The 13,498-nt window shown below is 38.0% G+C and overlaps 1 protein-coding gene and 1 non-coding gene across 5 annotated transcripts in view; both read right to left on the bottom strand.

Annotated features, from left to right (window-relative positions):
• SPAG9 (sperm associated antigen 9) overlaps window positions 1-13,498 on the bottom strand; it is a 150,358-nt gene that overhangs the window by 71,736 nt on the left and 65,124 nt on the right. For all 4 annotated transcript variants that reach the window (XM_005890268.3, XM_005890270.2, XM_070389674.1 and 1 more), the window contains 2 exons: window positions 11,057-11,151; window positions 5,067-5,217 (listed from right to left, as the gene is read on the bottom strand). In XM_005890268.3, the coding sequence (XP_005890330.2) occupies window positions 5,067-5,217; window positions 11,057-11,151 (246 nt within the window). The remainder of the gene's footprint in view (window positions 1-5,066; window positions 5,218-11,056; window positions 11,152-13,498) is intronic.
• Window positions 687-773, bottom strand: LOC138984024 (small nucleolar RNA SNORD86). Its single transcript, XR_011461384.1, has one exon. It is a non-coding gene; the product is annotated as a small nucleolar RNA SNORD86 (small nucleolar RNA).

Here is a 13,498-nt window from a genome sequence, read left to right as displayed (position 1 = left end):
TCTACTGCTGAGTGGGTCCGCCTTGGAAGAGAATTTCCTCTTTTTTGGGGGGGACCCTCGTTTCCTGACTCTTCAGGGTCATTAACTGATTCCTCTTTGGGAAAACTTGGAAAGACTTCTACAGCCAGCTGTCTCTTCAATATTGTTACTAACTAGCTCCTCCTTGGAAAAAGATTTCTTTTTCTTGGGTTTGGAGGTAATAAGATGAGTCTTCCATTCCATTCTCCCAGGGAGCCTTCTCAGACTTTTGCTTTTTCTTCTTTTGGAGTCTTTTACCTGTCTCCTCATTCCTCCAGGGCACTACTGTTTTCTGAAGATGCCAGGGCAATCACAGCCAGCCTTTTCTTTTCCTTATTCAAGTGTTTCTTCTGTTTCTCCAGCTTCCTAGTAATCTCAGCAGCTACTTTATCTGCCTGAATCATTGCCTCCTTCATGACATGCAGATTTCTTTTGTGGAACCTCTCCAATCTAATACACAGAAGGACAGTCCCTCCTCAACTTGTTCTCAAAGCTTCTCCCCAAATACACTGGTGGGTACCTCAGAGAAGCAATCAAATTGTGAGGCAATACTGCCTTTATTTTGCCAGGTATTAGGAGAGGTGGCCTCTGTTCTTGGCAGCTGCTTGGTCAATGACGGTAGAGTAGAAAATGAGTCTGGAAATCTGATCCCTTTGCTGGACCCAGGAAATCACTCAGACACTAGGACTGGCCATCAACCCTACAGCAAGAGGCCTGTTTAAGTGAGAGAGCCCTGATCAGCCATCACCATGAATGTCCCATTCTAAGAGTACTTTTCCCTTTACCCTGGCAACTCAAGATATCCTTTTACTTTCCTCCAACCACAGCTACTTACTTCTTGAGTAACCTACATACTATTTCCTTTTTTCATGAATATAATTCAGTTGGAGGAACAACCTTACCTTAACATTTTTGACCATTTCCAGCCTTAGCTTTTTAATTTTTATTTATTTACTTATTATTTTTGGGCTTTGCTGAGTCTTGAGCTATCCGGGCTTTTCTCCTGCTGCAGCAAGCAAGGGCTCCCCTCTAGTTTCAGTGTGCAGGATTCTCACTGTGGTGGCATCTCTTGTGGTAGAGCACGGACTCTAGGGGGCAAGGGCATCAGCAGCTGTGGCACGTGGGCTCAGCAGTTATGGTTCCTGGGCTCTCAGCAGTTGTGGCACACAGGCTTAGATGCTCCGCAGCATGTGGGGTCTCCCCAGATCAGGGATCAGACCCGTTACACCTGCATTGGCAGGCAGATTCTTTACCACGGAACCACCAGGGAAGTCCCAGTTAGGAACATTTTAAAGAAATGTTTGGTTAAGTCATTTTAAAAATCAATTTTTAAAACAGTATTATACTACTTCAGATAAACTATCATACCTAGTATATCTGCTCCCCCATTCACATCTCCAATTAGGCCTGAACCACTGAGCCACCAGGGAAGCCCCCAGCCTTAGCATTTTTATAATACATTTTCAACAGAAAACGCCATTTAATGTAAGAAGTTCCTTTTTACCAATTTCACCAGAAGCCCCCCAGTCAAAAATTTCTGTTAGTGATACAGTATAATACTCTTCTGCTTTCAGCTTTAAACTGATCTCTAAACCAGATTTGAGGACCATCAAAAAGGTGTCAGGTGAAGCTTCAATGTAAGCTGTGGCATTTAGATTGGCCTTGACAGAGTACTTCTACTGGTGGTTAACCTGAGCAGGACACAAATGCGTATGTGGGAAAACTATAAAGAAAAGCAACTGGATGCAAACGTGTGGAGTTCGAGAAAGGTCAGAGATTAAAATTTCTGAAAGCTGATGGGTGGATGGTACTTACAGACATGAAACTTGAGTTACCTAGATTAAGTAGAGCAGAGGGCTGAGTTTTAAGCCCTAGAGCACTCCAACATTTAGAAGTCCAAAATCAGCAAAGGAAAAGGACCTGTGAAGAATACTAGAGACTGGGGGGTTGGGGGGTGTGGGGAGAAGTATCCTGGGAGCAAAGTGAAAAAAAGCATCTCAAGAAGCAGAGAGTATTCAAATGTATCAAATGCTGCTACAATGTAGCAAGGGAATGGGAATTTTTCATGTTTAGAAAGATGGATATTTTGGATAACTGTAAAAAAAGGCACACTGTTGCAGTAAGTAGAATTAAAGTCTCAGAGGAATAGGATGAACAGAAAAAAAAAACCACATTCTTCAACCATGCTAAAGTCTGTCCCCACCTTGAGGTCTTTACAGATGCTATTTGACCATCCTGAAACACATATTCCTCTGGACCTTTCCATGCCTGTACATCTTCTTTTCAGGGCACAAGTTACCACTTCCAAGAGAAATTCCTTAGCTACCCCTTCTTACTACTATTCTCTAGCCCCTTGCTTTGTTTTATAAAAACAGTACGTAACACTACTTGAAACTCCATGCTTCCATTTATTTATCTGTTGATTTTCCCAACAAAAATACAACAAACAAGGAATAAATATGTACAAATACTTCTTTTAAGTTTTTTAAGAACAACATGTATATTTTCTAGGTGCACCAGTCTTGGCAGATATTCCATTACAGTTATCCCTTGTTATCTGCAGGGGATTGTTCCAGAACTCCCTGTGTTTACCAAAATCTACAGATGCTCAAGTTCCTTACATTAAATGGTATAGTATACCTGAAGATATAACCTTGTTGACTACAACTCTCTCACAGGGAGAAATCTGCAATAAAGCAACAAAAAAGGTCCATAAATTTATAATCATGGCCAAATCTCCTTTACTGCCATTCTTCTGCCATAGTTTCCCTGGTTTTCTCACACAACATTTTCACCTTAACCTTATTTCACACAAAAAAAGTGCCAGTAAAATTAATATAACGAGCATACTCTTAATAGAGCTAGGTCATCCTCAAAGTTCTTAGAAAAATGAAAGTTGAAAAACACATTACAATAGAGATGGCCTAGTCCCACTTCTGTCAGACATGGAAACCAAGACTAGTGTGTTTGTTTAATGCAATCTACATGTGAACTCCAAACCCAACTCCCAGGCTTTTGCAAAGTTAGAAAAAGACATCTGATTAATAACAAAGACTTAAGTAAATAGTAAAATATGTCCTGATTAGGAGACATATCTCACAAACTTATCCCTTTTGGGGTGGGGGGAGACGCTGCATTGGGTCTGCTGCTACACGTGGGCTTTCTCTAGTGCAGCAAGCAGGGGCTACTCTCTAATTGCAGTGTGAAGGTTTCTCATGGTGATGGCTTCTATTGTTGCAGAGCATGGACTCTAGGGCGCACAGGCTTCAGGAGTTATGGCGCATGACCTCCAGCAGTTGTGGTACACAGGCTTAGCTGCCCCACAGCATGTGGAATCTTCCCAAACCAGGAGTCTAATCCACTTCCCCTGCATTGGCTGGTGGATTCTTAACCACTGGACCACCAGGGGAAGTCCTGTTAAGCCTTTATCTCATTTACTGGCTCCATGTCCACAGTAGAAACAGACTGGATTTCATTTTAAAAACCTCTCTTGGGAATACATACCTTAGTATCCCTAGGGAGGACCCAACTCCCCTGTTCAAATCCATCTGTTAATCACTTTATAACTAGTCAGAGAATGGAAAAAACGTGAAGTTAGGCCTACTGTTAAAAATAGTTTGCAGTGGGAGCAAAGCTATGAAATATTTATTTACTTCTTACTGTTTTGAGCACATTTCAAAGATCAATGAAATGGTTCTAAATGCCTCTACTTACTGGAGCTGAGAAACAGACTATTTACATTATGTCAAAAGAATCTTTCTAACACCTAAAACAAATAATTCATTTGACAAACATGTTCTGAGAGACCACTACGTGCTAGGCACCTTTTCTAAGTGCCAGGGACATGGCAGTAAATAAACCGCATGGATCTTACATTCTTAGTGGAGAGAAACAAAATAAATAAGTAAATGACTTCATATTTTAGAGGTATCATAAGAGCTATCTAAGGGGACTTCCCTGATGCTCCAGTGGCTAAGAATCTGAGCTTCCAGTGCAGGGGCCTGGGTCTATTCTTAGCGAACTAGACCCACATGCCACAACCAAATACCCTGTGTGTCACAACTAAGACTCAGTGCAGCCAAATAAATTAAAAACAAATTAAAAAAAAAAAAAGAGTTATCTGAGTATTTAAGCCATGATAAGTAATTTGGAGAAAGAGACCAGAAAAGAGAGAGAGGGATGTAAGTAACTCAACTGTATTCATTTAGGTGGTCTGTTTGTTTTATGACAGAGTAGATATACTAATGTAACAAGGTTCCTTTATAATCAGTTCCCTTTATAAATATTCCACTTTATAAGATATAGACTATAACTTCATATATTTTTAATTATTAGTACACTTCAAATATTTTTAATTATTAGTACATCTCCACTCTTAGAATATATCAGTATTTATATTTACAACTTATTTTGTAACAAGTTCTTGGTCAAGAATATAATAACACCAGGCCTTTTTAGCTAAACACACTTCACTTTTGGATATTGCTTTATGAAGGTGTTGAGGAAGTTGTTTTGCTGTCACTCAGCCGTGTCCAACTCTTTGCTACGGACCCTGTGGACTGCAGCCTGCCAGGCTCCTTTATCCATGGAATTTTCCAGGCAAGAATACTGGAGTGGGTTGCCACTTCCTTTTGTTTTTTTTTTTTTAAAGCAAAGCCCTATTAAATTGTGAAGCTTCCCAGCAGTGAACCAAGGATTTTAGGTGGCAATGATTTTCAATTCTTAAAAACATAGGTTCACCGATCACCCCATCCTAAATTCATATAATGTAAATCAAATAGAAACAGCCTAAATGAAATCGAAATGTTGGTCATTAGTATGACAATCAAGATGTAACGATGCTTGACTCTGTTTTCCTATAAAACTTGAAAAATGAGTAATACAAAATGAACTCTTTGGGAAGAACTTATTTCCAATTTAAAAAAAGCATTAGTTTTACCAAAAAAAATGTACACATACTATTTCATTTTCTTCTGGTTGTCTAGCACTTCAATTTGGATAAGAAAGCTTATAAAACAAACTGAAGATTTTCATAGGAGAAAGCTTACCTTCAGACTGGTATGAGAACGTGGTTGACTTAATTCCTGAAATTTCCATTGTTCTGATCCAGGGGTCTCGCCACCTTTCTGAGTGTCAGGCGTAAGCAATCCGTCTCCAGAAGGTAAAGGGAAAATCCCTAACGATATAGGACGTTCTTTTCTATTTGGAGAAGGCAGAAGAACTAAGCATTAATCATTTTTAAGTTTATCCATCATGACTGTAAGTAATAAACCTGGGCTGTCACTGCTCTAGAGTCATCACTCTGGAATAATACTGTGTGTCTATCTGAACACGTAGACTTACCAAAGAGAAAGGGCGAAGTCTCACAACTTAAATTAAGCCCCAAGAAATCAATTAAGAAAGGTAGTAAAAAAATAGTTTAGAAAATCTTAAGTTACTGATGAGTTCCTTGCTCAGGAAGCAGTCTGTGGTGTGGTTTCACAGCAAGGGGAGCTGCTACAGTTTCACCATGCTTAGGTCAGCCTTAGGGAACTGCAAACGACCCCCACTCCTGCTTCTCTAGGCTTTCCAATTTCTCATATTAATCCCTAAATACTTACCCAAGTCTCTTAGGGTGTGTTTTTTCTGCCTTGAGGAAAATGAATACATGGTTTAAATCAGGCCGACTGATTAAATAGTCAAAAGAACATGTACCAAAAAAAGTTGCCTGCCATTTCAATCAAGAAAGAATAGAATGTTGTCTGCCATTCAGCCATTAGCCACTGTAGCCAGTCTGGATGGAGAGCCCTGAGAGGAATTCAGGATGGAGAAAAACGGGATACTGGCCCTGGATAGTTAAGATACATATCAAAGAAATAATTTCAGTGAGCCCAGACTCCTCCAGCTTCCCAACCATAGAAAAGCACTAAAATCATTAACTTGAGATGTTTGTCTTTTGTAATTAGCAAAAACTCCTGAGTATCCGAGTTCCTCCCTTGCTTGTTTCGAACAGTTCCTCAGAGCTATCTGAGAGGCTGCCCTGACGGACTATGGTCCTTAAAAACGTCCCTGAGTAAAGCATAATTCTCAACTTTTAGGTTGGGCTCTTTTTGCCCCCAGAGTTTTATCCCCTAAAGTAGGAAAACTATATTTTTCTACAGGAACTCATATTTTTCTGTATGAGTTCCTTTTCATCACAGTATGTATGACAATTCAACTGTCAGTTTTTCCAAACAAGGATGCCCAAAGATTCTTTCAAAAACTGTAGTTTCCAGTGTTTTGTGGGAAATTTCAGTGAATAAGTGTTTCAATTTTAATAATAGAACTTGAACGAGAAACACATCCTTTGTTAATACAAAGGGTTTGTAAAGAGTAGAAGCAAGCCTGGTTCTGAAGGTCATTAACTCAAATGGAAATTCGCTAGAAACCACACACTAAAGGTTTGGAGCTTCTGGTAAAACTGTAAGAACAGGAACACTGAGGTTATACGTAAAAGTTGGAAAATATTCAGTTTTGCTAAATAAATCTTTATTCTGTAAGCTTATTTTTATACCAAGAAACTTTAAGCCACTTTTGAAATGTGTCCTCATTGAACACAAAGGGTACATTGCTTTCATTCCTAACAACAACCAGGAAGAATGAGTACAACCGTCAAACGTCTTAAAGATTAGGTGCAGCAAAAGGGTTGAGAGATTGTACTCTATCAATGTTGTGTGCACAAAGAAACAGGACAGGACTTTTCTCTACCAGAGTCAACTACTCATCACTTCTTCACACTGGGGATACTTTTCCTATTTGATTTGGGAGAAAAATTCAAACACACATAGGCAGCACAATAAAAGGTTAGATTTTAAAACCAAATCTAAGCTTGTCTTTATGACCTGCCAGAACCACCAAATAACAAAGCAGTCAGCTATTCTGTTTATACAAGATTTTCCCAACTGCTGGTTCAGCAAAAAAGCTTTCATAAGTCCATAGCAAAAAGAGGCATTATTTATTATATCCTTACTGGATAACACAGAACACATTATACACATACATGTTTCCACTTATTGTAGAGCCTATTCTTTCTTGAGAATGACTCACCCCTTTCCCCTATCTTTTCTGCTTGATTTTAAAACGCCCTTTATTTCATCAAACGATGGTGACGATGACTGGAAATTTGGGACAGGCAACATATTTTGGGAACTGAAAATCTAAGGATCTTAGACTTACTGGATTACTTATTCTTTTTAACATATCTTGATGACTTAAGCAAAAAAGTGACCAAGAATTTAATCAGATGGAATTTAATGGAACGCTCTCTGACCCCAAATGCATAGAAAAGTAATACAAACTTCATTCGAATTTATCACACTGCCAACAGAAATAAAAACACAGGCCAGTCATGAGAGTTATATTTCTTTATGAATGAGAACACAATCATTTTCACACATGTCAAATACTGGAAAAGTGTAAAACTACTGGGGGAAGGAGTCAGCTAGGAGTCCAAGCTTTACTTTCCCATTTCTGTTAACTACAAAATCTACAGTTCAAAATACGAGTAAAATTCAAACCTTTACAGTGCTTTTACTTTCCTTGAGAAACTGCTCTACAGAGGGGGAACTTTTCTTCAGAAACTGATAGCTGTCAAGAGGGTCAATGATGCTCTAGGTCATACTGTTTCAACTCTGGAAAAATAGTATTACTACACACCATTCTTCCCTCTTTTTTTTACTGACTTGGAGGGAGGGAGAAGGACATATAATAATGCATGTTAGTTAGAGTCCTATTTTCAAAAGGAAACCCTGAAAAGACAACATTAGGTCCTGTATGTATATTGGTGTGTATATTTGATACTCTATATATTAAATATATATTATATATTTATATATAAATATAAATTAACTATATATTTAACTATATAGTAAATGCTTCAGTAAAACTCACAGAAGAAATCAAAGAATGAAAATACATGTGGGAAAATATCAAGTGGCAGATTTAAACACCAGGTGTTTCAATAATGACACTACTGTCAAGAAACGAAGCTATCAGAATCAGCCATCAGAGTCCTTATTACATCTATTTTTTAAACTGCCATACATCCATTTTTAAATTGGTTATTTAAATGTTACCTATGTGCATAAATAACTTTGCAAATATGTCTTTAAATATTTTTATTTCCACTTAAATAATCATTAATAAAATCTACTATACATATATATAAAGAGCAGTAAAAAGATTACATTTGTTCAACACCCACCAATGTGGCAAGCACTGAAATGGATGATTTATTTACATATTCTCATTTAATCCTCACAAGGAAATAAGAATTATTTTTCCTGTTTTCAGATTAGGAAAAGTGATGCTCAGAGACTTCGGGCACTAGTTATTGGAAGAAACGGGATTCGAAGTCAGGCCTTTTTTGACTCCAAGACCCATGCACATTTCCTGGAACTACTGCTTCTTGCCAACTGCGCTTCAGTCATGTTTGAATCTTTGCAACTCTATGGACTGTAGCCTATCAGTGTCCTCCATCCATGGGATTCCCCAGCCAAAACACTGGAGATCTGGACTGCACCCTCCTCCAGGGGTATTTCTGACCCAGGGATCGAACCCATCTCTCTAAGTCTCCTGCACCGGCAGATGGGTGCTTTACCACTAGCACCACCTGGGAAGCCAATCTTAATATTAAAGACTTCGGTATCTTCCTTCAGTCAGATCCACAGCAACTTTTATGTCAAGAAACTCTTTGAATTTAATCATGTTATTTTATGAATAAAATAGCTAGAGCTGATATAGTTTTACTAAAAATGGAGTAAATATAAATGATTATGAAAATTATTTACTTGTTTAATTTACAATATATCTTTAACTGTTTAAATACAAATAATCATCTCACGAATTTTTAAAATGACTCAATGGGGTAATAAGTTCAAAGGAGGAAACTCGGGTACAGAGATTAAGTAATTTGCCAAAAGTCCCATAGCTCATGTGTGGCAGAGCATTTGTAGCCTGGTAGTCCAACTCTGAACCTCTTATCCACAGCATAGTACTGGCTTCATAAATGGAACTGAAACCTAGGACAGCCCTTTAAAATTAATCTTACTTTAATGTTCTTGAGTTTCAATTTCCTAAGCCTATATATACATACACACAAATCCTTTATGTACTAAAATGTACACAAAGCAAAAAGATTGCTCCCAGTTTTTATAAAATCAGGAAAAAAATAAATAAATGACCAAGTTTTAAGACCACAGATGAAATTTAATTTCTGGACTTTAATGTTGAACATGAGGATGAGGAAATTTACTACTTTAATTTCTCTTTAAGTCCACAATTAGGAGTTGAGTTTTAAGTAAACATTTACATAATAAAAGCCATACATTATGAACCTCCATTTAAAAACCACACACGAAGCAGAAATCTCAACAAATCAAATTTTTATCTTGGTGAGTTAGAAAACAAAAGAAACCACAACATTAAACCTCTAAAATATAGAAAATGGTTCTTAGAGCATGCAAGTACAGTGACCAGCAGAAACGCTACAGAGATTAATGATATCCCCACAAGCAGGCATGGATATCTGTTACCCAAGTCTACAAAGAAAAGGCAACATCTGACAAAACAATAGTGAATAGGCTTTGTAAAGCTTTCCAACTTTGATGCATAAATAATTGGGAGAAAAAAATGAATTCCTTGCCCTAAAAGGTTTAAATCCTTTCACTTCAAATATATTTTGCTGTAGGAGGAAAATATTTAAATTGTCAGTTCCCATGAACTGCTATCAAAAACTGTAAAAAGGATGCCTGAACCTCCAACAGTCAAAGGATCATTGGAACAAAATACACACCTATGGCCTGTGTCTAATCAACTACAAGTCCCACCATAAAGATATTTGCTTCTAAATGCTCAGATGCTCTCATGAAGCGGTTGTGTACATTTGGACCCAATGCTCTACTCCTATTTTCCCTTTACTAGTTGAACCCTCTGCTTAAAACAAGACCACTCTGACCTTGTATTTGTGTATAAGTACAATCTGAAAATCCTTTTCTTAAGTGGGTGGTTTCCAAACACAAAGCATATCCCTAAGCGATAGCCTATAAATTACTATATATAAGAATAGAAGTCTTAGCTTCAGGCCATTTTCCATTGTTTCAATCTGCAACATGAATGATTACAAAGAACACCCATAAAGCTAAAAATAAAAGAAAAACCAACTAAAAAAGGACTTCTAAGAGAGACTGAAGTACCTGAGTATCCTTGGTAGGTTCTGCGTCAAAGCTGGCACTCCGGTAGAAATAGAGAAGTGCACAAGCAGCAAGACGGAGAGAGATACTAAGATAGCAGAATTAATGACCACCGCCCCGCCAACAAAGCCAAACACAAACAGCAGCATGCATCCAGGACTCATGGCGCTGTGCTGGCATGGTGAAACACCCGAACCAGGAGGCCTACACGGGGGCCAGAGGGGTATCTTTGTAGTGAGGATCTGTCATTCAGCTGCTGCCACAAAAACAATGCCATCAGCAGCAGCTTTCCACTCCATCCTGCTGCAGCTCCGAAGCGCTGACGTCATCCTGCTCTCACCGCCTCATAACCATAGAGCTGCTGCTCCTAGCATTTATGCAGCAATCCAGAGCAGAGGCCAGCCTATTAACTATTTTCCTCCCCACTAAGAGGCCTGGCTTAGCTCATTGGCTACAATGCTTGGAGATCTACATAATTTATTCACACTCCTACATCAAACAGAAGTCTAGCTAACCCTTTCAAACATGTCTCTCTGTAGCAAAAACGACTTTTAAACCAATTATACAGGTGAAATGAAAAATTTACAGCATTCTGACAAAAATTTTAAACCTATACAATCTTTGTTAAGTATCAGAAAACAATGGCTATTAATTTACCTTTTCATTAGTGAAAGTTGTTTTGTTTTTCTATGCTACCCCCTCCTATAGCATTCCAACTACAGGAGGGAGAGAGCTAACTATTGTTTGAGGATTAAAGAACAGAGAGAAACAGAAACAGATTATTTTATTTTCCTTTTTCCCAAGGCAAAAATGTATATAAAAAAGCTTACCTAATTCTACTATGAGCTGTGGATTCTAGTTGATCACTCCCTGAGATCTGATGAAGTTTTGTTCTTTCTAAGTGTTCCATATAATTATGGATCATCTATTTTGAAGAAACAAAAGAATACACAAAATTTTAAGACTAATACCTGGAAAAAAAGTATAACATTTTAACAAGGGAAACCTTTTAGTATAAATTTCTTATTTATCGGACTACTCATGTTCTATATAAAAGAATATTAAGGATGAAATTTTATTTTATTCTCAAAGGGATATGCAAATGCTTACATTTAAGGATGCTAGAGTCTGGAAAAGTAGCCAACATTTTGCTTAACATAGCAAAAAAATTCTTTTACAATATGTAATGCTATTAAATAAGTCTGACATAAATAACACAAATTGAATATAGACATTGGGAAGGAACTGACAAGAGATTACTGATTAACGGGGACAGATGACACTTGAGAAATCCATTGCTAAAGTGGGAAGCAACAAAGAAATTAACTTGAAACTTTAGTAAAGATAATTTTCAATTTAATACCGATATTTATTTATTTTTGCTACAGATTTAGTTCAAAGAATGCTAAAATATTCTCTCCTATGTTAGCCTGCTAACTTACTGGAATCATTACTTAATATAATCATATAAAAATGGCAGCAAACTGAAACAAATGAAAAATCAGAGCACATTAACTCTTTAATAAGGAACCATAAGACACAAACTGAATATGGCAATAAAAAATTCAAGAATATCAAGAAATTCTGTCAAGAAATTCTACAGTCTGATTTGATTCCTTTTTTTTTTTTTTTTTTTGGCTACGCTGGGTCTTAGTTTTAGCATGGTCTAGTTCCCTGACCAGAGATCGAATTCAGGCCCACTGCATTGGGAGCATGGAGTCTTAGTCACTAGACCAACAGGGAAGTCCCTGATTTGATTCTTAATATAGTTCCACTTATAAGAGACCCAAACCTGGTATTAAAACATGTAAAATGAAACAATTTCCATCATAAAATCAAAAAGGCTTTGCTAGATGTTGAAGTAATCTGAATAAGAAAAAAATAAATACGAAAAGTTATGTTAGCAATTTCAGTTTAGTTCAGTCGCTCAGTCCTGACTCTTTGCGACCCCATGGACTGAAACACGCCAGGCTTCCCTGTCCATCATCAACTCCCAGAGCTTGCTCAAACTCATGTTCATCGAGTTGGTGATGCCATCCAGCCGTCTCATCCTCTGTCGTCCCCTTCTCCTCCTGCCTTCAATCTTTCCCAGCGGCAGGGTCTTTTCAAATAAGTCAGTTCTTTGCATCACGTGGCCAAAGTATTGGAGCTTCAGCTTCAGTAGCAGTCTTTCCAATGAATATTCAGGACTGATTTCCTTTAGGACTGACTGGTTTCATCTCCTTGCTGTTCAAGGGACTCTCAAGAGTCTTCTCCAACACCACAGTTCAAAAGCATCAATTCTTCAGCGTTCAGCTTTCTCTATGGTCCAACATCCATACATGACCACTGGAAAAAACATAGCTTTGACTGGACAGACCTTTGTCAGAAAAGTAATGTCTCTGCTTTTTCATATGCTGTCTAGGTTTGTCATAGCTTTTTTCCCAAGGACCAAGTGTCTTTTATTTTCATGGCTGCAGTTAACATCCACAATGATTTTGGATACCAAGAAAAGAAAGTCTGCCACTGTTTCCATTCTCTATTTGCCATGACATGATGGATCCAGATGCCATGATCTTAGTTTTTAGAATGTTGGTTTTAAGGCAGCATTTTCACTCATTCTCCTCTTTCACTTTCATCAGTTCCTCTTCACTTTCTGCCATAAGGGGGTGTTATCTGCTTAACTGAGGTTGTTGACATTTCTCCCAGAAATCTTGATTCCAACCTGTGCTTCATCCAGTCCGGCATTTCTCATGATGTACTCTGCATATAAGTCAAATAAGCAGGGTGACAATATGCAGCCTTGACGAACTCCTTTCCAAATTTGGAACCAGTCCATTGTTCCATGTCCGGTTCTAACTGCTGCTTCTTGATCTGCATATGTTTTTCTCAGGAGGCAGGTAAGGTGGTCTGGTATTCCCATCTCTTGAAGCATTTTCCACAGTTTGTTGTGATCAACACAGTCAAAGGCTTTAGCGTAGTCAATGAAGCAGAAGTAGATCCTTTTCTGGAATTCTCTTGCTGTTTCTATGATCCAATGGATACTGGCAATTTGATATCTGGTTCCTCTGCCTTTTCTAAATACAGCTTAAACATCTGGAAGTTCTTGGATCACACAGTGTTGAAGCTTAGCTTGGAGAATTTTGAGCAGTACTTTGCTAGCATGTGAGATGAGTGCAATTGTGTAGTAGCTTGAACATTTTGAACATTTATGTTGAACACTGCCTTTCTTTGGGAATGGAATGAAAACTGACCTTTTCTAGTGGTGGCCACTGCTGAGTTTTCCAAATTTG

The sequence above is a fragment of the Bos mutus genome, chromosome 19 (assembly GCF_027580195.1).
Source record: "Bos mutus isolate GX-2022 chromosome 19, NWIPB_WYAK_1.1, whole genome shotgun sequence".
NCBI lineage: Eukaryota > Metazoa > Chordata > Mammalia > Artiodactyla > Bovidae > Bos > Bos mutus.
Note: the sequence above shows the minus strand (reverse complement) of the source record. Positions and strands in the feature narration are given on the sequence as shown.